The sequence below is a fragment of the Ciona robusta genome, chromosome 7 (genome assembly GCF_009617815.1).
Source record: "Ciona robusta chromosome 7, ASM961781v2".
Taxonomy (NCBI): Eukaryota; Metazoa; Chordata; class Ascidiacea; order Phlebobranchia; family Cionidae; genus Ciona; species Ciona robusta.
In genome coordinates, this window is record NC_143241.1 from 2,399,753 (window position 1) to 2,421,724 (window position 21,972).

The following is a 21,972-nucleotide window of genomic DNA, read 5'->3' on the forward strand; positions in this document are numbered from 1 at the left end:
TACTGCATCTGGACGTTGCAGTTTGCGGGTAGAAAATCCCAGCAAAACTGCATACACGTATCGCATTGGCCTGAGGGCTTGGACATCTCGTCAGAGCCAGCGGTGAAAATCAGCGCGCGCCCTCTCTGCCTGCTTCTAAAAAAAGGAGACATTTCTTCCCGGTGACCGTGTGCAAGTCTCAAGTCGACTTCAGTAAGCAATAGCCAGCGGCAAAGTGACACTTGGTACCTATGCCTGTAAGACAGCGCGTCATCGGTATGACGTCATGATCAGGTTCAAGGTGACGTCACGCATTGTCAGCCAGTCGCGTGGCAAACTGAATTCGTAGTAAGAAAAGAACTCGAAATTCTCGCGTAAAATTAGCTCCAAAACTGTATAAGCTAGCAATTAGGACTCCGTAACTTATTTACTCAAAAGTCAGTCGTACAATGGTATACGTATTAGAGCTGATTTGTATATTTACGGAACGAAATTTAAAACGGGGATTTTTTTTAACGAAATTATGATTTTTTTTACTCAAAATGGCAGTTGTCCACCGAATTTTTTACTCTTTTTAAAAATATGTAAATATTATTATCTACAATTCTATATATTGAATGTAAAAGCGACAGGAAATTTAGTAATTAAAACGTGCACCATATACAGCTCGCCAGTGCCGCCTTGCAATATAAGGATGCATTCGTTTCAGAATCGTGGATTGAGGCTTTGACGAGATACTTACAGCACGATACAGTATTCGTCAGTTAAATAAGTCATACACCATCAACAAACACCAAGAACTGGAATGTCCGGGCCGTAGGCCGCTGCTACAAACACAGAGGTGCAGGATGTGCGGTTTTTAGAAAGAGTGCGAGACAGGCATGAGCTATGTTAGGTTTGGGAAATTTAAAAATAAGGGTCGCGCTTTATGAAGAATCAACCTTGTTACTGTTCATTGCAAGCCGCAGGGCAAACCGACGCTTGCGATTACCGCTAATTATTAGCAACAGCGTAAACTAGATAACATATACACACTTGACGAGTTTTCGAGTTTTAAGGTTTTGGCAAAGTAATGTAATATTGCACGGTACAAATATAACTTTTCTTAACAGATAAGATTTCTTACAGTTGTTTATTTGGATCAATAGATAAAATATTTCCATTTCTTCGAACAAAATTGTTATTTCCTTTGCAAATTGGAAACGGGATTTATATTCATCAAGATGTCCGCATCTATTCAGAGTGCCGAAATACGACGAGGAATTTTCATATTGCTGGCTGGTAAGTGCACCCTGCATGATGATGCGCTGGCAATACGAAAGACAAATGTGTCACGTCGCTAAAGGAAGTAATCTGACCAGAGTCCATCGCGTTGGCCGTGGGCCAGAAATTAATATTGTTTTGTAATTGCTACACTTGATTACCCGCACGTCCCGTAATTATTCCATGATTATTACGTCATAATTATCGCATCGCGTATCGCAATGACGTCAATGATCTTATTTTGGGAGCCGAGCGCTCGGAAAGAAGCGATCGTACACAATATCTTGACGATTAGAGTTCACCGTAAAAGTGAGTCAGGCAATTTGAGACTCATTTGCCTCGCCGCTAGTCAGAGGTAGGTCAGTTGCAAAAGCAGCAGATTTCAACGGTTATACATTTTATGTGGACTGGTAGTTAGCGTAAATTTATTAACGGTGAGAATTTGTTAAGCTTCGTAAATTTTTAAATTTTGTGTAATTTAGAAAATAAAATAAATTTATAACTTTACGTATAATTTATCAAAGCATATACTTTATCCAAATATTTATGCGTAAAAACCTGTATGCGCAAAAAAGAAGACCGACGCGGAATTTTCCCATATTTTTCTGCGGAAAAATTATACAAATATGTAAACTTTAACTTGAAGTGAACGCCAAACCGTGTATTTGCTTATCGTAGCTTAAAACAGAGGTTAAACTCTCTTAATGAAAACTGATAAATTTTTGAGGCGTAGGAGCAGGAAATAAACCTCAAAGCTGCAAAACTGAAAATAAATAATCGCAGATCCAAGATTAGGAATTACTCGTTGGTTTGTACTTTAAATAAACGCACGATGAGCGTAATTATTGGGAGGAGTGACTATACCACGCTATTGAGAAACGGCTAATTTTTTTAATTTTCTTAGCTTTTTTGACCGAAATGAAAGTATGTGGTTGAAATTTAAATATAGGCTTTTATTTCGAGGTAACTTTAAAGTATTTATAAGATTATTGGAATGAAAGTAAATTACGTTTATACCGTTCAACTTTATATGAATCCTTAATTCCCCATTAATAGATTATTACAACATTGTAAAGCCCGCTTTTAAACCTTTTTTTGCTAAACAGTAAAGAAAATTACTACATTACGGAAATAAATATTTAAACTTGTCCTACCAGCAGAAATAAATTTAACTGCGCTGGACAATACAAATAATATAGATGTTGGGACCTTTTATAAACCATTGAGTTGACAATTTTGAAACAATTACTTTACATAAGGGCGACGTTTATAACAATTAGACTACGTTCGTAGCACAATTAAAGCATATTTGCAAATGTTTGTTTATATACAGCTATCAACTTAGCATATGCACAAGCGTCCACGGATCCACCAGCAACCACTACAACAACGGTAGCACAATCTGCTGATGAGCCTCAATTTGAACGAAACCCTATTTTCCAAATATGTAAGTAAAAAAAATACGGCTAAAGAAATTAAAACAATGAATTACGGAAATTGTGTGCTGGTATTACCCAATCATCCCACAGAATGATTTCACTTTTTATTGTGCACTGTATTGCCGGAAAAACTATCCATATTTTTGTTTATTTTTTTGGCCAATAAAATTGTCATTTTTCTTAACATGCTGCGTGATTAATGTGTCTAATCCTTGCCATTATTTATTTCAGCACACGTCATCCTCCCTCCGGAAAACATAGTAGCCGGAGGTTTTGAGCTCGATCCCGGGCTAGCTTATGTAACTTGGCAGGGTCAGGCCTTAAACTCCACCAGCTACAGAGTGAAGATTTACCGGTAACTTAAACATCATATTTTAAAGCTACTTTCGCTTGGTATATTTAAAAAACACAATCGCCTATACAGGTAACATACGAAACCATTGAAACGGGCACGATGTGTTTAATATGAAATATCTAAATTATAGCGACACCCATTGCTCTATTTCGAGAATGCTATAATTTAATATCAGTGAAGTCGTATTTGAATCTATACAAATGAAACATTCACCGTTTCCAGCAAAAGCAGATCTGTTTTTACCACAATTTTAATTTCTAACATTTGAATTTATTTTTAGGCAAAATAGACATGCACTCGTAGCACAACAAGTGACGGTTGCAAATATCGTGTTCTTTGAGAACTTAACCCCAGGTGTAAGATACCATGCGACTGTTACAACACTGGTTAGGTCGCCAAGTGGTGCAGAACTGGTGGGGAGAGAAAGTCGTCGTGTGAACTTTATCCGTAAGTTAAATTCAATATTGTTGGTTGGGGTAAGATGGTTCATGTTTTTATTCTTTTTTTTATCGCCCCCTTTGGTTCGTGATCAAATATTATTTATAGAATTATATAACCGTATCATCACGACTTTTAAAGATCATTGTAAATTGTTAAAACACGATTTGAAATATGGGATAATGGGCAGTAACACTATTCAACTTATCACACAGTGCTATACTTGAATGTATTTATAGAAATTGTACATTTTGCGTAAATTCCATATTTTTGATTTATTACTTTCAACATGTACTGTAGAGCAGCGGCATATTGTATAGTAGAGTGGGGGAAGATGAGACACTTTTTCATTTTATTTTCTTATACCATTTGGTAGTTTAGACAAAGAACGTTTAAAAAAATATGAAACCGTATCGTCGCGACTCCTAAAGAACGTCGTAATTGTTCAAAACACGATTAGTATATTTAGATATTATGTGATAAACGTGTCCCATCTTCCCACACCCTACTATAACCTATTTTACTCTACAGCACTTATAACTGTATTAATGCATTTTGCCAAAATGTGCATAAAGATATATTTCTAACCATATGCTTTATTTTAACCATGTTGGATCCCACAGTTAAAGGCAACCCTACTGAATGTACAAGCCCGCAAGTATATAGCGAAAGATGCGACGCTCACTGTGTACGAACATGTGTGTCTCCTATCCCCGCTTGTGACAGATCATGTAGACCAGGTTGCGCTTGCCCAAGAAGCAACCCTATTTGGCACGATAACGATTGTATTAAGCTAAAGGAATGTCCACCACATGAAGGTAATCTAACAATGGCTGGTTTTTAATCTAAAAACACTACATATAAACCATTAAAAAAACACTATGTTAACTGAAGCAGTCTATAAAATAGCTTCGAAAGCTCTGTTATGGAGTCGACTATTGGGGTAGGATGTTCAACCCTTTCATTCACTTTTATCGTCCAATTTGGTAGTACGCAATAACTATTTACAGAAGTATATAACCTTATCACCAGAACTGTAAATGAAGGCTGTTAAATTCAACAGCAGCATGATAAGAAAATATATTATGGGTTAACTGGTATCAACTTACCCCACTCTTTATTCAATGAACTCATGCAAAACCAAATTTATTTTACTGCTTACATGTACACAACTAATAGACTTGTAGTTTCGTTGTCACAGAGAAAGAATAATCTGGCGAGTACGATTTGGTCATTATAATAACTTCTTCACTGTATTGCAGTTACTGTGGTCACTCGTAAACCAAGCGGCCTTTTAGTTCAGTTTCACGAGGCGGGGTCGATGTTAAAGTGGGATAGAGTGGTCGGTGCATCTAGATACAAAGTCACGGTAAGATGTTTTGCTGTATGTTTTGACCGAATGTCTAAACTAAACTATCAACTTTAACCGTGTTTTATGTTTATCTGTTTTAAAACTGCGCTAAAATGGTAGATATCTGTATTTCGTTAGCCCACAATAAACGTTTAAATATATTCGAAGTTCGGCAGTGTCGTCATTGCCAGCGTTAAGCGTCATTTGGGCAAGCAAGACACTTAACGATGATTGGTCCAACCCAGTGATCGCTTTTAGATTGACCATATAGCATCCGCCCAACAAAATAATCAACCAAAAAGTTGAACGCGTGGTAACTTGTAAGTGAGCACGAGGTGTTTGAAACAGAACACCCGTTGCCCGACATACGAAAATAAATAAACATTCACATAAATAGTATTCATATATTACGCAATGGGTTTACATATAAGAGTTATCAGAGTCTAATATACATTTTAAACGTAAGGGGTAATTATAATAACTGTATTACTCATTACTGTATAGGTAAGACTAAACAGAGACCGAAGTGTGGTCGCACAGCAACAAGATGTAGACATTCCACTGGCATTTCTACCGAACCTAACCCCGGGTACCGAATACTTCTTCGCAGTTGCCGCCATTTTCCCATACTCGGCCGAAGGCCTGGACTCGATCGAAGTAGAGAATATTGCCTTTGTAAATATTACACAGAATGGATTCTCAGTAACTTGGGACGAAACCTCTGACGATGTAAGTCTAGTAGTTCACGTATTTTATTCAACTTTACAAACGATTGTATTTCCTATAGTTTTACGATGTTGGATTGTTCGGGTTCGGTGGTTCCTCCCTTCTTTACGACATGCTCAATTTTGAAAAAGCGTCCGTCCAATTTGAAGAGCTTCCTTCAGACACAACTTTCTATGTTTCTGTTGTGAAATCTGAAATCCCAAGAACCCGCCCACCACATTACACAAATCTTCACGAAGTTCGAACCCTGGTTGGAGGTGCCTCCGCTGACTACTTCTACGGAGCAACCATAGTTGCCGAATTCATCCAAACTACAACAGAACCAATGGCTACTCCACCAATGCCCACAACAACACTAGGCATGGTAGCGGACCAAACAGAACGTAACCCGTCCACAACACCCCAAACAACTACAACAACAATACATAACACAGTATATCCGGAACCATATCCAGAACCAACAGCAGGACCAAGCACAACCTATCCAAAACCCGAACCAACAGTATCCAACCAAGACACATCAGCTTCACTTACAACGTTAGTAACTCAGTACCCAAAACTTTCATCATAAAACCCTCACACATATATTACTTAGATGTCAGCAGCAATATCAAAGCGCCCTCCGATTGAGAGAAGACTTTCCCGATATATACATACAACTTCCCCAATGCGACATACACGGAGCATTCCTCACGACAGCTTGTCGCAACTTTGAAGTATGTTGGTGCGTCAACCCTCTTACGGGCGAACAAGTAATGGGAACTGAGTTTTCAACAGGGGGAGTACTTTCATTGAACTGTGACAGAGGTAACTTGTAAATTTTATCAATCCAACACTTGTTTCATTTTTTGTCGATTAGATAATAATAAATGTAAGAATTCTATTTTTTTTCTTTTTTGGAATTTTGGTTTTTAAATAGGTGTAGGTTTTACTGTAGGGACCTTAGTAGGCGCTTACCTATTCTAAGCTTCTAAGTAACTTATATCACAGAAAAGAAAATGTAAAAAAATGGTTGTTTTTATAGCAAGGCTGGTCTTGGTTTTATCTCGGGTTTGACTGTGCGTGCTATGCTTCAGAGAATAAGTTTAAAAATGTTAAATTTTCTTTGCCCCAACATGTATTACCAAGGCGTTTCTTTGTAATATCATAAATAAGCTCAAGTTAAGAAATACTATAGAATATACTTAGAAAATAAGAATATGAGGAAACGTTTAAATTTTTGCAGTTACTCCTACTATATATATATATATATTAGGTTGGGGTAAATGGTCGTTATTTACCCTATTATGTTTTATCGTTCCATATGATAGTGAAGAAAGAATATCTACTCGTTTATATGTATAACCGGATCCTCACGACTCTAAAAGGGCGTTGTGAACTGTCAAAAGCACGAATAGGAAACAGGCATATTATTTAGTGTCGGTTTCCCTTTCACTTATTTTAACTTTAAGTTATCACCTTTTATGAATTTTAAATAGTTGGACAGCTTGCTGGACCACCAACAATGTTGTCAGCAAGTGAAATAGGAAGTACCTCTGCCACGCTGATGTGGGAATCGAACTCAGAACGTGCGGGTTACATCGGAGATATTTTTCAAGGCACCACCCATATTCGTAGTGTACATTCTACATCTCAATCTACTATGAGGATACAAAATCTTCAGCCAGAAACAGAGTACATGGTTTGGGGTAAGTGTTTGTTAGGCTACTAGCCAGAGTTGTTTACTTTGGAAATACAAAATAAACGATTTTTTCTTTATAGTGTCCGGAGTCAGTGAAATCGGCTGGACAACCGTTAAAACCGAAGTCGTATTTACAACAGCCGGACTGAGTGCACCAGAAGACGTTTTCGTCGTGCAAAACCAAAACAACAGGTAAGGAGTGTATATATAATACGCTTTTTTTGCGCAGGTATGGTCCTACACTGATAAGCGGCTTGGGACATGAGTTGACACCCCATGAATAACACGTCACAGATTTTCATTATTCTTTTGTTACAGTCTAACTGTCCAGTGGGCGTCTAACTCTGAAGGTATATTACATAACCTACAACTCCTGAACACGACATCACAGGTGGTATTGCGACAAGTAACGACCGATGCCGGGACAAACCAATACACGTTTTATGGCCTACAAAAATTCCATTCTTACACGGTCAAAATAAGGTATACCTCGAATATTAACTTGCAGACGGCCGGAAAAAAAACATTTATTTCAACAGGGCTGCCGTAGAGAGTTCTAATGGTACAATGTTGAGTAGTCCTGTTGAAGTGTCTGCCACAGTACTCTGCACCCTCCGTCCCGTAGATATCATTTTCCTCTTCGATATCTCTAGCAACGGCCAAAACGGGAAGTTGGAAAAGGCAAAAGAGTTGGCAGTCAATGTTATTCGAGCTCTGTCGCCTCCCAGTCAAAGGGAGCAAACCACAAGAGTATCTGCAATCAAATACACTCGATGGACTCGATTCGTTTTTCCATTTGACAGGTATATTTATATAATAGGGGCGGGGGAGTAGATGGGATACCTTTAGCACATATTGTTCTAATTATATCCTGATGATGTTTAAAACAATTAACAACGGTATATGGGAGTTGTGTAAATACGATTTTATTATTTTTTAACGTGCTTTGTTTACTATCAAATAAGGCGACAAAAAGAAAAGTTCTTCTTTCTTCCCCCACCCTACCATATGTAATGTTACCATATGTAATCTTAAGTAGGCATGCCAGAAAGTCTGATCGAGACCAGAGCCGACCCATTACCCCTAAAGCTAATGATATACTCGAACTTTTTTATTGCACAGATATAACAACACAGAAGATGCTGTAACAAAACTTCTAGAGTTGCAATCGTCCAACAACCCTGTACTTAACACAGGACACATGTTGAAAGTTGTACACCGAGAACTCTATGGTCGAACGACTAGGATCGGATACCGACCGAGAGAAAATGCTCTAAGCGTTATTGTGCATTTCGCTGGACGTAAGTTATATGCTCCGCTTCGTTTCGTGTTTGTTGACCTAAATCTCAGTTCCCCCGACGTGTTACGCTAAAAGATCTCACCCACGTGGAGTAGAATAAAACTTACATGAAACTTGTTTATACTGCAGGAAGATCCATGGGACCCGTAACCAGACCAGCTTCATGGCTAAAACAGTCAGCAAACGGCGTTATAGCCATTGGAGTGGAAGGACATTCATACCCGCCCGAACTAAACGAGATAGCTACCAGTGAGGATTCGAAGCTGACATCTCCTAGCTACAACGCCTTGCCAAGCCTGCTTACAAGCGTTTTACGTGCAATCTGCAAATTCCAAACCATGTAGACTGTACATGCTGGCTTAAACACTATACAGTTAAAATATCTGTGGCCGCAACAATGACCATCGAAAAGACACCAAAGCCTAATCAAGACTTTTAAACGAAAACGTAGTAGGGTGGGGCAAGACGAGACACCTTTACATTCTTTATTTGTTTTTGCATACTACCAAATAGGAAGAAAAAATATAATGAAAGTGTGTCCCATCTCCCCCCACCCTAAAACACAACTTATATTTTGCGCTTTTGCTGCGAAACATTCTGTAAAAACACTAATACTTTATAGTTACAGCTGTACCAAACTTACCGAAACGTTCTAACATTCTAATGACCATTTATTCTCAGTTTTATGATTTTAAGTTATATTAATAATTTTCCGTATACTTGTTATTGCCGGTTGTTTTTTGTTTGATTTAACATGTGTTCCATACTGTGTTTAAAGCTTATAATTGCTTTATTAACAATATCTTTTCTGTGCCTTATAGCTTCACTTTTCCATGCAGGTGTAAGTGATTAGGCGAAAAATAATTTAACCTGTACATAAAACTTGGGAGACTTTTAAAAAAAGAAACACACAAGCGAAAAACCACAACCCCCAAAATGAGATCTGCCTTGTTTTGGGCCAAAGCTCTGTTGCTACTACAACTTGGTGAGTACGTTTAGCAATTCCTATTATTTTACATTACCGTGTTGACAATAGGGTTTGTAAACGCGCGTAAACAGTAATATTTTGGCAAGTAGGCCTACTGTAATGTTCTTGCGATATTCTCACTTTACGACTATTTATATTATTTTTGTTATATTTTTTAAATACAAAATATCGCCTTTGTTATTGCATTTGCAATCGTCGAAGCAAAGAATTATTCCAACTTTATATAGCTAAAAACGTTGTACTGTAGTTCTTAATCCTTAAATGCTATGCGTTGCAGGGTTTCTTCAAACGATAGCACAGTCTACCCGCGGCATACAAGAGTGTAAGTAAATTGTAAAGCTGACTTTTGGTTGATTATTTTATACCAGTTTCTTTGCAGCTCGGTTTCTTCGGCCGCCCACAAAACCCTATTTAAATCGTCAGGCTGGTCTTCTCAAAGGTGGGGAGACCTTTTACCCCATTGTATGGACTCCTCCACCTAACAGTCATAACTTTACCGTTCGTTTATATTTGTAAGTACACACACAACAATTTAATTTCATATAATGTGTTATGTGCTGAAGTTGTACCGTTTTTAACCCTACCACATAACCGTTTTCCCCAAAAGAGCGTTGTAAGTTGTTAAAAACGCGATTATAAAACAGGGGATATGATTTGCTAGCGGAATGAATGAATGAATGAATGAATGAATGAATGAATGAATGAATGAATGAATGAATGAATGAATGAATGAATGAATGAATGAATGAATGAATGAATCAATGAATGAATCAATGAATGAATGAATCAATGAATGAATGAATGAATCAATGAATGAATGAACGAACGAACGAACGAACGAACGAACGAACGAACGAACGAACGAACGAACGAACGAACGAACGAACGAACGAACGAACGAACGAACGAACGAACGAACGAACGAACGAACGAACGAACGAACGAACGAACGAATAAATGAATGAATAAATGAATGAATGAATCAATGAATGAATCAATGAATGAATCAATAAATGAATGAATCAATGAATGAATGAATGAATCAATGAATGAATGAACGAACGAACGAACGAACGAACGAACGAACGAACGAACGAACGAACGAACGAACGAACGAACGAACGAACGAACGAACGAACGAATAAATGAATGAATAAATGAATGAATGAATGAATAAATGAATGAATGAATGAATGAATGAATATAACTTACTTTATCTTCGCGTGGTATCCAAGGCACAGATGAGGTAGCTCGCAATTTGTTTGTTTATTTTCAATTTAATTTTTGCAGGAATGAAACCAACGTACTATTGCGTACGATCCATAACAAATATTTCCCACTCCACAACTTTACCAACCTCGTAGTGGGAGAACATTACAGAACTACTGTCAGTACAATTGGAAGAGACCAATCTGGACACTTGTATGAAAGCGCGGAAAGTCCGAGCTATATTTTCTACATGAGTGAGTATGTGTTTTCGCACGTCGGGTTTTGATTAAATAAGCAAACGAACAAGTGAGTGAATCATCATGTGCAGTACCATGTAACAAAATTTCGTCAAATTAGATAAACAATCTTTCAAGCAAAATCGTGCCCATTTTTTAACCCGTGTTAATCCTTAGAGGAGGCATGTGGGAACGGAAGTGTTTGGAATCGATGCATTGCTCACTGTACTGCAACATGCGAGAACCCAACTCCTGTTTGCGACAGAAGTTGCACACCTGGTTGCGTCTGCCTCCCTCCTGCTGGTATACTGAATCATGGGATATGCATTCCACAAGTCATATGCCCAACACCGTTAGGTAATAAAGTAAATATCGATATTCTTAATTCCGTGAATTTATGTATCATAGTTATAGGGCAATCATGGCCTACTCAATACATTGAATCAATGTAGGTAATTTGCCAACTCGGGCTGAAGTCCCCAGGTTCCTTGGCATCCCTTCCCCATTGGACCTCGCCCTAAATCAATTATAAATTGCAGGGTGGGGAAGATGGGACACCTTTGGTACATAATATCCAAACATCCTGACCGTGTTTTAAACAATTAACAAGAGTCTATGAAAGTCGTTTTATAATTCTTTAAATTTTCTTTACTTGTACTATCAAATGAAAAGAGAAAATAGGATGAAAAAGTGTCCCATCTTTCCCCACACCACTATATAGCATGTTATACGCCTTAAAAACAATCACTCTTACTGCAGCCATATTTCGTCCAAAGAACATCAATGTAAGTCCTGCGCCAGATAACACCGACTCCGTATGGATTAATTGGGATCCAGTACCGAATGCATCCAGCTACCTTGTTTTGGTAAGTATAAAATACTTTATTTTCTGCCCTGATTGTGAAAAAAAAAATTTAAAAATGAATAGATAAATGAATAATAATTCAGTGTGTGTCTGACCCTTTTAGTCCTCGGGCAATTACTGAAGTTGAATGAACAAATGAATGAATGTAACTTACTTTATCCTCGCGTGACCGGGAAACGACAGTCGTTATCACACGGGTTTAACACCTTGTGCCAGCTTACGAGTTACCATGTATGTCACTTTGTGGGTGATTATTTTTTTGGGATTTTTTCATTTGTTATGTATGGCTGATAATTTGGACAGTCCATTAGTGACCACTGGGTTGGAGCAATTGTCGTTAAGTATCTTGCCCAAGGACACATACGACCACAATGGTAGCAGCGTCAGGCCTTGAACCCATTACCTCCGGGTGACAGGCAGGCGCGCTAACTACTATGCCACGGCGCCGGACAAGTTATACAACGGGTGCTTATTTTGTTCCCAGAAGTTGTACAACCAAATAGTGACCACTGGGTTCCAAATAGTAAGCAATCATTTGGTTATAATATCACACGAGTTCTTTTCTGACTTCATGTGTTTCAACCGAACGACTTTTCACGCAGGTGAAACTGAACTCCAACCGCAGCATAGAGGTTACGCGAACTAGTGTCCCAACACCGTTTGCAGTCATAGATAACTTGGTACCTGGTACAGAATACCTCTTCAAAGTAGAAGCCACTGTTAACATAATTCAAGATGGACCGATAGGCCGAAGCTCAATGCTACCTCCTCGAAATATAACAATATTCCAATTAGGTGAAACTTCGCTTACTGTGTCATGGAGTCATGTTCCAGGCGCCAAGGTTTGTGCATGAACCAGTATATGTAATGTACATAATTATACAACGTCTCGCTCACATGTTTTTGCTTTGTAAATTTGGATAGCCTAGTGTGCAGCAAAAATCCTGCCTTGGTACATATATACTTATTTGCTGATTCCATTCATTTAAACATCTTTTTCACAGAGATACGGTCTCAAAATATACGCAGAAAGCACTCGGGGTGCCTTGTTGTACTCCAACGAAAGAGTCCCAGTTACCACGGCGGATATAACTGGTCTATTACCGGGAATGGTGTATTATGTAACGATACAAGCCTCGAGAAATGCAGACGAAGCACTAGGGCCACCCAATGGTGTAGGTGCTTTGACACGGGGCGTACGTAATCCAAACGAACTCGTAGATGGCCCCACCGCTGTATTCTCCTTGCTGACATTGTAAGATTATTGTAAGATTATTCGAAATCTATAGTTCCCTATTTTCTCGGCTAAGGTAAATAAAGAGAAGTATACAATATTTTTTACGACTTTAAAGGATCGTTAAATTATTTAAATGATTAATACCCAAAGAATATTGTGTGCTGATTGTATCGATCTTACCCCACAATAAATAACGTTGAATTCAATTCACACAGATGTCAACAGCGACGACAGAGCGTCACTTTGTATAACCAAGGTGTGGAACCATCTCTTCGACGAGCTGTACCCAACTGCCAAACAGACGGGACGTTTCAGCCACGATATTGTGGAGCTAACCGCACGCTTTGCTATTGCGTCGAGCCTGAAACAGGAATGAGGCGACCTGGAACTGAACATGGAAGTGCGGTTCGGAATAATTTTCCTCTGAATTGTCAACAATGTAAGTGCTGTGTGCAGATATTTGTATATATATTTTAAAGTCTAAACCATAGCTCACATTTATAACAAATGAGATTTAATTGGGACGTGGTGTTATACGTAATGCTGCCTATACAATCTGGCACTGTATTTTTAAAATGCCATTTATTTTATCAGTTGGAACATATAATGACACTCCCAGAAATTTAACGGTTACTGCTGTAACAAGTACTCGCGCAACTCTAACTTGGATACGAGCAGTGCGTGCATTCGGGTACATACTTATCATCAGTGCTGCAAACCAAATGGACATGGTGCATCATATGCAAATCGCATCCATTTCACTTACCAACCTCAACCCGGGAACCGAATACCAAGTTTCAGGTATAAGTTTGATATTTTTTTATTTGGGTAGAATAAAAAACGATACCACACTAATACAGAGACGTATATGTTATTTGCCGAAACCATAAAAAGTGAACGACACGCCACAAAAATCTCTTAAAACATACTACATAGAAAAACTATAGCTCATCCTTGTTATTAATGTAGATTATTCGTACAATTCTATAGAATTAACAACACTTAACTTTCACGTTCTACCACTAATACTAAATAGTTGGGTGGGGAAGATGGGACACCTTTTCATTCTATTTCCTCGTCCATTTTAAAAACATTCAAAGAATTGTAAAACCGTAACCTTACGACTCCCGTTAATTGTTTAAAACACGACCAGGAAATTTGGATATTATGTGCTAAGGTGTCCCCTCTTCTCCCACCCTACTATATTTGAGTTTCTAAAGCAATTGTTATAGCTTGTATAATTATTTTAATTTCTAGTAAGATCGGTGGGTGATGGTGGAGTCACCAGTGCAGCAGCTACTACTACTTTCCATTCGCTATATGTAGACCCTCCAAAGAATTTGTATATAACTAAGTCCGGCGCGAGCAGGTAAGAAAGATTTTAACACACTAACAGTTATACTTTAAACGATTAGCAAAGTTTTTCGAGCAACTATCGTGTGTCTAAGCTATACATGTATATTTACTGTAGGCCTATATCAGCAAAACTGGTATGGGTTTTTATATTCCGCTTAAGTGCCCGTGCAAAATAATTTGTTTCTCGTACGTACAGTTTGACTGCAAGTTGGGACGTTGGTGCTTCAGCAATTTCTTTTAATGTTGAATTGGTAAGCCAAAGTGGATCGGTCATCAGAATGTTAAACGAGATCGTCCAAAATACAGTGAGTTTCAACAGCTTGAGTACTGGGCAGATGTACTCTGTTCGTGTCAGGTAATTACAAAGCTGAATAGTTAATACCCGTATAACACTAAACCTAGCATTTAAATTATGTGACATGCATGTCTATACAAGACTATGCTTTAAAATGTATTATTCCGAAGAATTAAAAGACAGTCTGATAAACAGTTTCTAAAGACCCCAAGCGCATATATGCTCAAGCCACGTTGGCTCTTGCTAGTGAACAGTTTGTACTTCATATTAACTTCAACCAAATTCCCAACTTATAATCTCCAATCACAGGGCTGTGTCAAGAATAATACAAAACGGTGTTGAGGCAACGCATACATCTGAGGCCGTCCAAATGTCTACAATCCTCTTGTGCTCCTTGCAACCAATTGATGTTATTTTCATCTACGAAGTTTCAAATCACCTTACTGCGGAGGAACTGAAGATGGTACAACAAGTGTTCTCAGACATTCTGATTGGTCTTCCTCCAGTTAGTATACCTGATGGTACAAGAGTAGCAGCCGTGAAATATCTTCCATGGGTTCGAACCATCTTTTCATATAACAGGTTTGTACGTTTTGTCTCTCACGTAAAATCATCCACTCCCTAAAAAATGTTCATCTAAAAGTTACATACGCGGGAACTCAAACGGGCACGAGATGTATGAAACGGAACATTTAATTACACAGACTATTGGCCCATGCGAGGTTAAAAAAGGATAAATTTATTTATTAAAATTGAATACATTTTTTTGTTTTTTAGATTCAATAGTACGGCTGGAGCAGTAAACGCAATTAAATACACAAAGTGGTTTGGTGCTTTACCGAACACAGCGCACATGCTCCGATACGTCCATGCAAAATATTTTAGCAGTACAGCCGGATCAGAATTTGCCAAACGACCAAACGCCCTGTCAACAGTTATCGTATTTAGTGGGGGTAAGTAAACCGCAACAATTCAATAAATGTATTTCTTATTTATCCTCGCTAGGCCAGAAACTTGGCTGCTTAAAAACCGTGTGCTCTGTAATTGCCAAAAGTGCATAATGGCTTCATACATGACTTAATAGCAAGTAACTTGTCAATAATTGATTCAAATTGCATATTATATATTGTATAGTAGAGTGGGAGAAGATAGAACACGTTTTCCTTCTATTTTCTTGTCTCATTTGGTAGTAAACAAAAAACATTCTAAGAATTATAAAACCGTATATCCCAACAAATTCTCATAGACCGTTGTTAACTGATTAAAACACGATAAGGATGTTCGAATATTTTGTGCTAAAGGTGTCCCGTCTTCCCCCACACTATTATATTACTAATATATTGATCATATTTTGCAAAAATGTACCCATAGTTTATGAAACGTGTGCTCAACGTGCTGTTAATAATCTGTGCCAAGAGCCATAACCAAACGAAATTAATACCATAGTAAATTGGGGTAAAATGATCCATATTTTAACTCTACGTTGTCGTTTTATTTTGCAAACAATATTTACAGAGTTTTAAAACCACCTTTCCACATGACTATAAAAGGGCTTTATTGTTAAAAACACGATTCGTAAATTTGAAATACTGTATTATATGCTAACGGCATCCGCATCTTACCACACAGTACTATATTTGATATAGTAGGGTAGGGGAAGATGGGACACCTTTAGCACATGATATTCAAATATCCTGATCGTGTTTTAAACAATTAACAACGGTCTATGGAAGTTGTGAAGGGACAGTTTTATAATTGTTTAAATTATCTTTGTTTACTACCAACTGCGACAAGAAAATAGAATGCAGAGATGTCCCATCTTCCCCCACACTAATATAAAGTAAATGTGTTTTTTTCGTTACAGGACGTTCCAGTACAAGTATTACAACTAGTGCAAGGAATTTACGCCAGGCAACAAACGTAATATCGGTTGGTGTAAATGGTCGTTCAGATGACAGAGAACTCACCCTAATGGCATCGAGACCGTCGCTGAAAATGGTTGCACCAAGTTACGACACCCTGTCTTCGTTGAAAGAACGTATCCTTGAAGCGATCTGTGGTCTACTAACGGCGTAGTAGATTCTAACTGGTTGAGCGTTTAAGTCAACGCCTACCGTGTTTTAGCAACACATGATAATAATTTTCATATACGAAAAGTGTTTAGCATTGCCGCTTTCAGTGTTTTTTGTAATATACAATAATGTGCGTTATACGAGTGGTTTCTAGAAAGGCGGTAGAATGTGTTTGTAATAGGAACTTCAATAAAATATTCAAATGTTTGTTAGTGTCAGAAATTACAGTAGGGTGGGGTAAGATGAGACATGTTTACATTTTTCTTTCTCGTCTCATTTAGTAGTAAACAAAGAATATATATTTATTTATTTAATCTTACTATTCCGACTTGTTAAATGTCCAAAACTCGATCGGAACATATGGGATTTAGGCGCTAACAGTATCCCATTTAATTTTCACATTACTGTAAGTGTTAATAAATGTGCTTGTACATCGGCTGTTATGGCATGTATTTGCTTACCAACTTCCAACACCGGTTGTCTTCATCAGGGTGAATGACACTCACACGGGTAATAAACTTGTTTAATATTAAAGTAGAGATAAATAAGTGTAGTAGGGTGGGAAAGATCGGACACTTTGTCAGACAAGATTTTTTTAAATTTTACGAACCCTCATTTAATGATAATAACAAAAAGAATTATTTAAAAGTATTATACTAGGATGGGGAAAGATGGGACACTTTGTCAGACGAGCCTTTTTTAATTTGCTTTTTACGGACCCCATTTAATGATAATCACCAAAATAATGCTATGGAATTATTTGACAGTAATATCACGACCTATAAAACGCGCGTCAAAGCTGATTATTGTTTTAAAATACGTATTAAAATATATGTAAATAGAAACAGTAGATTTTGAACAGGTAAAAAAATGCGAAAAGTAAGGTGCTAATTTTAAATGTCGCAAAAATAATACTAAATCCCATGAAATTTTGTAGTTTGCGAGTATGAACGATAACTAGTTTCATAGCTTCAGAAGACAACCTTGAAAATTTGGTACAGTTTGATTTTGTCTCATAAAACTAATTTTTGTAAAAAAAATGAGATATATGCATATGTAAAATAGGCATGGGTCAATATGATTTTAATTTGGGATAAAAAAGTCGGTTTAAAGTTATATACATAAAGTTTACATGGCAAAGAAACTAGCACAGGCAGATTAACTACAAGTTGCAAAATACTGCTTATAGGAATATATTTCAGTTTAGAATCCCATTTTCCCCCACGTCGTAAGTATTTTTATCCGCAACAGCCGCTCTATGATCGCTGAATCACTTTTATGTCCTATAGAGACGTGCGCGAGACCACAGTCGGAAACACCTACCATAAAATACATATATGTATTATCTATGCACCTACTATGACTCTAAACGAGACTTGGATATCTACGATAATCAATGTTAATATATGTTCATTGATAATAATAATTGTACGCCATTTATTAGAGCTGTGCTCTCCTGTTTCCACGGTTCTTATATAAGTTCAGTTCATAACAACATACCGGAAGACTGTATCACAAGTGTCACAGTCTTCACAGGACGTGCAGCATATTTGATTAAAATGCAGCGCTCACAAATTGCAATCGGCGGGGCAGTCCTGGCCGGTGGAGCACTTGCATTATATGCATATACTCAGAAGCAACGTAAAAATTGGCAACCTATTGGTGTGGTTTCCAAAATGTTTATTCACCCAATAAAATCGTGTTGCGGAACAGAAATACAAACAGCAGTGTGCACGCAAAACGGGTTATATCACGACTCCTGCAACATTTTAGACAGGTTTGGAACTTTACTTACTTATTTGGTTTAAACGGTTTCATGGTGAATGAATGTAACTTACTTTATCATCGTGTGGCCAGAAAACGACAGTCGTTGTAAGTAACACGAATGTTCATACACCAGCTTACTGGCTACCTTGTATGTTACTTTGTGGGTGATTATTTTTTTTGCTTTATTTAATTTTCTTTGTATGGCTGTTAATTTAAACAACCCATCAGTGACCACTGGGTTGGAGTAATTTCCGTTAAGTGTCTTGCCCAAGGACACATACGCCAACATTGGCATCAGCCATGAGTCCTGAACCCATAACCTATGGGTTACAGGGAGGCATGCTAACCACTTTGCCATGGCAACCAACAAATATCACATGTCCATTCAGGGGTTTCGTTATTACTCGTGCTGATGGAACTTTCATAACAGCAAGAGCTTATCCACTTATGGTCAAAATATCAACACAAGTTGAAGATGATGGGGGAATTCTTGTATTGGATGCTCCAGGTATGGAACCTGTTGAAGTAAATGTTCCATTGAATGAAACAGCAGCAATCATGTGCAGGTTAGTAAAGTAAGAGTGTGAACACAAGTATAGTTTATTGTTTATATAATATATATATTATTTATGTTTCTGATGTATAGAATATAATTTCTAAGAGCCAATCAATACCCAGCAAATATCATATGCAATCTTAAAAAATGTAAAAGTTTGAAGGTAGTTTCAATACTGCTAACTTTGCATTAGAAGCAATTTTTATAAGCTACCTTAGTTTTAATTAAATTTCCTAGACTGCATGCATATGTAATTTTATACTGGTTTTGGTGTTTGATTATTCAGTGTGCACAGAACAAATCCTGCACATGCAGAATGCAAATTTTGAACATTAAATACATTTTGTCGCCTTTCTTGGTGAAAGTGACAGGCTATGCCATCTGGTAAGGTCCATTCGGTAGCACCCTTGCTGGGTAATGTGGGCAAACCATGGCCTGGACCCCAGGTTTCACTGCGTGTTTATATAGAACCTCGCCCATGGCATATAAAGATAATAACAATTCAAACATTAGGATCTGGGGTGAAGAAATTCCAGGCATTGACTGCGGAGATGAAGTTGCAAAGTGGCTTCAGAAATATCTTTCCTTGGATGATTTGCGACTAAAATATCACCCCAACTCTGCAAGTGTCCGACCGCTGTGCCAGAGAGATACATATGCACCACTGCGCTTCCAGAATAAAAATAATGGAAATGTAAACAAATTAGTTATGTATATTTATTTCAAGCATTTTTGTGGATGTTTTTACACTGTAACAAAGTAAATATATCACATTAAAATATTCTGAAATATTGTTGCATTTACTATTAAAGTTAAAGCTGTGTCTTTTTGCAATATTGTTAAATTTTATTAGATTTCCCAAAATTTTATTAAAACTAACAGTTAAAATTGCACTTCTATTTTAAATTAAAGAGTAATTTTAGGTGTTTCGTTCATCTTTGTTACAACACCAGCTTATTCAAACTACTGATTTCAGAGTATATACCATGATTTCTCACCATACAACATCTTGTCCGAGGCATCCATACTTGATGTGGCGGAAAGAATGGAAAAAAGTGGTAACTTGAATGTTCGCAACTTTCGACCAAACTTCCTTATTTCTGGATGTGAACCACACAATGAGGTAATATGATAGTTTTTTTTAATATATATATATTTTTGAGTGAGGTCCTACAGCAGCAATATACAGCATAGTAGATTTATACCAGTGTGGGCCCATCACCCTGAAATCAAGGGTGACCACTGCCCTTGGTTAGAACAATACTGAGCCTATAGGGGTCAAACAAACTTATTCAAATACAGGGGAGGCATAGGTAGGTAAATGAACTTTTCAATCAGATACATTTGGTTCCAAATGTTTGTTGCTAAATGCAGTGTAGAAAATTCTAAGTGGACCTGCCTACCCTGCCACCCCAGGTTTGGTTTCTGACCGAGCCATACTGCGTGGCATAATCTATGGACTATGGTACTAGTGATTGTAGTTTTGTAGACATAAATTAGGCTTTTTAAGCTTACTTTAGGTAAAAAGTTTTGCCCAAAGACACATACGCCCACAATGATAGCAGCGACAGCCGACGAGCCTTGAACCATTACCTATTGGTTAGAGGCAGGCGCACTAACCACTTTGCCACGGCGCCAGACTAATGTAACAATGTAAAGAAGTGTTTTCATGTTTTAATTAATATTTTGTACTTGAAATACAGAACGACTGGACTCACTTTAAAGTTGGAACTGCAGAGTTTAAATTTGCAAAACACTGCCACAGGTAAATCATACAGGAATATTGTTACGCTAAAATTCTAAACCCTCTTCCTACCTTAAGGTGTACTCTTCCCAATATTGATACAGACACTGGTATTATGAGACCTGATCAAGAGCCACTGCAAACTATGAAAACGTAAGAAATTGCCTCCTTGTGTTAAATTATTTTGTTTAATTTTTGATTTCTTAGTTTCAGACTCTGCAAAGAAGAAGACCGGAAAGTTTACGGCACAAGTCCAATTCTCGGAGTAAATCTCGGTATTTTTAAGACTGGAACTGTCTCTGTTGGCGACGTGGTCTATGCTTGCTAAGCTTTTATTTTTGTTCTTAATCTGCCTGATTGTGCAATGCAATGTTTCCTTATAATTCTGCCCTAAAACAAATAAGTGAAAAAGCATGGTGCTGTAATGTTTTTCACAATTTGGCCTTTAAAATAAATGTTCTATAAAAACTCTGTCTTTATTATATTCTCAAATCTATTTCTTTTTTTTCTTCTTTCCTTTTGGTTCATCTTCTTCCTCTGGCGGTTTACAAGCTTCCAGTCTTTTCTTTCCTAGTGGTGTCTTCAAATACCAAACCTTCAAATTAATAACAACCGTCAAGTACCTTATTTCGTTAAATGTTAATCAGCATCTAGCTTGCATCCTTTCAATTATCATCATGCACATTTTGCTGTTAGTGTGAGTGTGACCCAATATTTTGAATTAAAATTTATGAAATTGTACAGATATATTGCCTCATGCTTACTATGCCTATCAGAAAACTTTCTCATTTTAATTTTGTAGCTTTATGTATATTAATCAATGGACAAAACATTACATTAGAAAACAATTTAAATGCTCTGGAGTGACTTTTTGGCCTAAAACTGATGGAAAACATATAACTAGGCTTACTCTCATTTATGCATTGTATGTGTTAACACACAAAACCAACATTTTACTTCTAGGACTCCACAAAATATTACTGTATAAGCAAGCCTCAAGCTAAAATTACAAAAAAAAATTACATGTATAAGCAAGCCTCAAGCTAAAATAGCTCTGAATCTCTGATGTTTTATACAATATCAACAGTATATATTAAATCTACACAACTTTAAAA

The 21,972-nt window shown here is 37.3% G+C and overlaps 3 protein-coding genes across 3 annotated transcripts; all 3 read left to right on the forward strand.

Annotated features, from left to right (window-relative positions):
• The first annotated feature begins 1,071 nt into the window (after nucleotides 1-1,071).
• On the forward strand, nucleotides 1,072-9,371 carry LOC149733687 (uncharacterized). Its single transcript, XM_089881424.1, has 15 exons — nucleotides 1,072-1,260; nucleotides 2,576-2,689; nucleotides 2,913-3,036; nucleotides 3,317-3,483; nucleotides 4,098-4,292; nucleotides 4,737-4,843; nucleotides 5,330-5,554; nucleotides 5,613-6,088; nucleotides 6,147-6,358; nucleotides 7,030-7,239; nucleotides 7,313-7,424; nucleotides 7,551-7,715; nucleotides 7,772-8,035; nucleotides 8,355-8,533; nucleotides 8,662-9,371. The coding sequence occupies exons 1-15, from the start codon at nucleotides 1,203-1,205 to the stop codon at nucleotides 8,874-8,876; spliced, it is 2,823 nt and encodes a 940-aa protein (XP_089737550.1). The 5' UTR covers nucleotides 1,072-1,202; the 3' UTR covers nucleotides 8,877-9,371.
• Nucleotides 9,352-16,997, forward strand: LOC149733688 (collagen alpha-1(XII) chain-like). The gene is made up of 15 exons (XM_089881426.1): nucleotides 9,352-9,517; nucleotides 9,798-9,842; nucleotides 9,900-10,032; nucleotides 10,811-10,983; nucleotides 11,143-11,322; nucleotides 11,725-11,831; nucleotides 12,433-12,672; nucleotides 12,835-13,085; nucleotides 13,283-13,506; nucleotides 13,662-13,868; nucleotides 14,325-14,436; nucleotides 14,620-14,778; nucleotides 15,028-15,300; nucleotides 15,496-15,671; nucleotides 16,583-16,997. Exons 1-15 carry the CDS (start codon nucleotides 9,469-9,471, stop codon nucleotides 16,792-16,794), a joined length of 2,541 nt encoding a protein of 846 aa, XP_089737552.1. The 5' UTR covers nucleotides 9,352-9,468; the 3' UTR covers nucleotides 16,795-16,997.
• Nucleotides 16,998-18,267: 1,270 nt separating this feature from the next.
• On the forward strand, nucleotides 18,268-21,602 carry LOC149733689 (mitochondrial amidoxime reducing component 2-like). Its single transcript, XM_089881433.1, has 7 exons — nucleotides 18,268-18,567; nucleotides 18,947-19,123; nucleotides 19,627-19,807; nucleotides 20,090-20,236; nucleotides 20,817-20,878; nucleotides 20,936-21,010; nucleotides 21,065-21,602. Exons 1-7 carry the CDS (start codon nucleotides 18,350-18,352, stop codon nucleotides 21,183-21,185), a joined length of 981 nt encoding a protein of 326 aa, XP_089737559.1. The 5' UTR covers nucleotides 18,268-18,349; the 3' UTR covers nucleotides 21,186-21,602.
• Nucleotides 21,603-21,972: the final 370 nt, after the last annotated feature.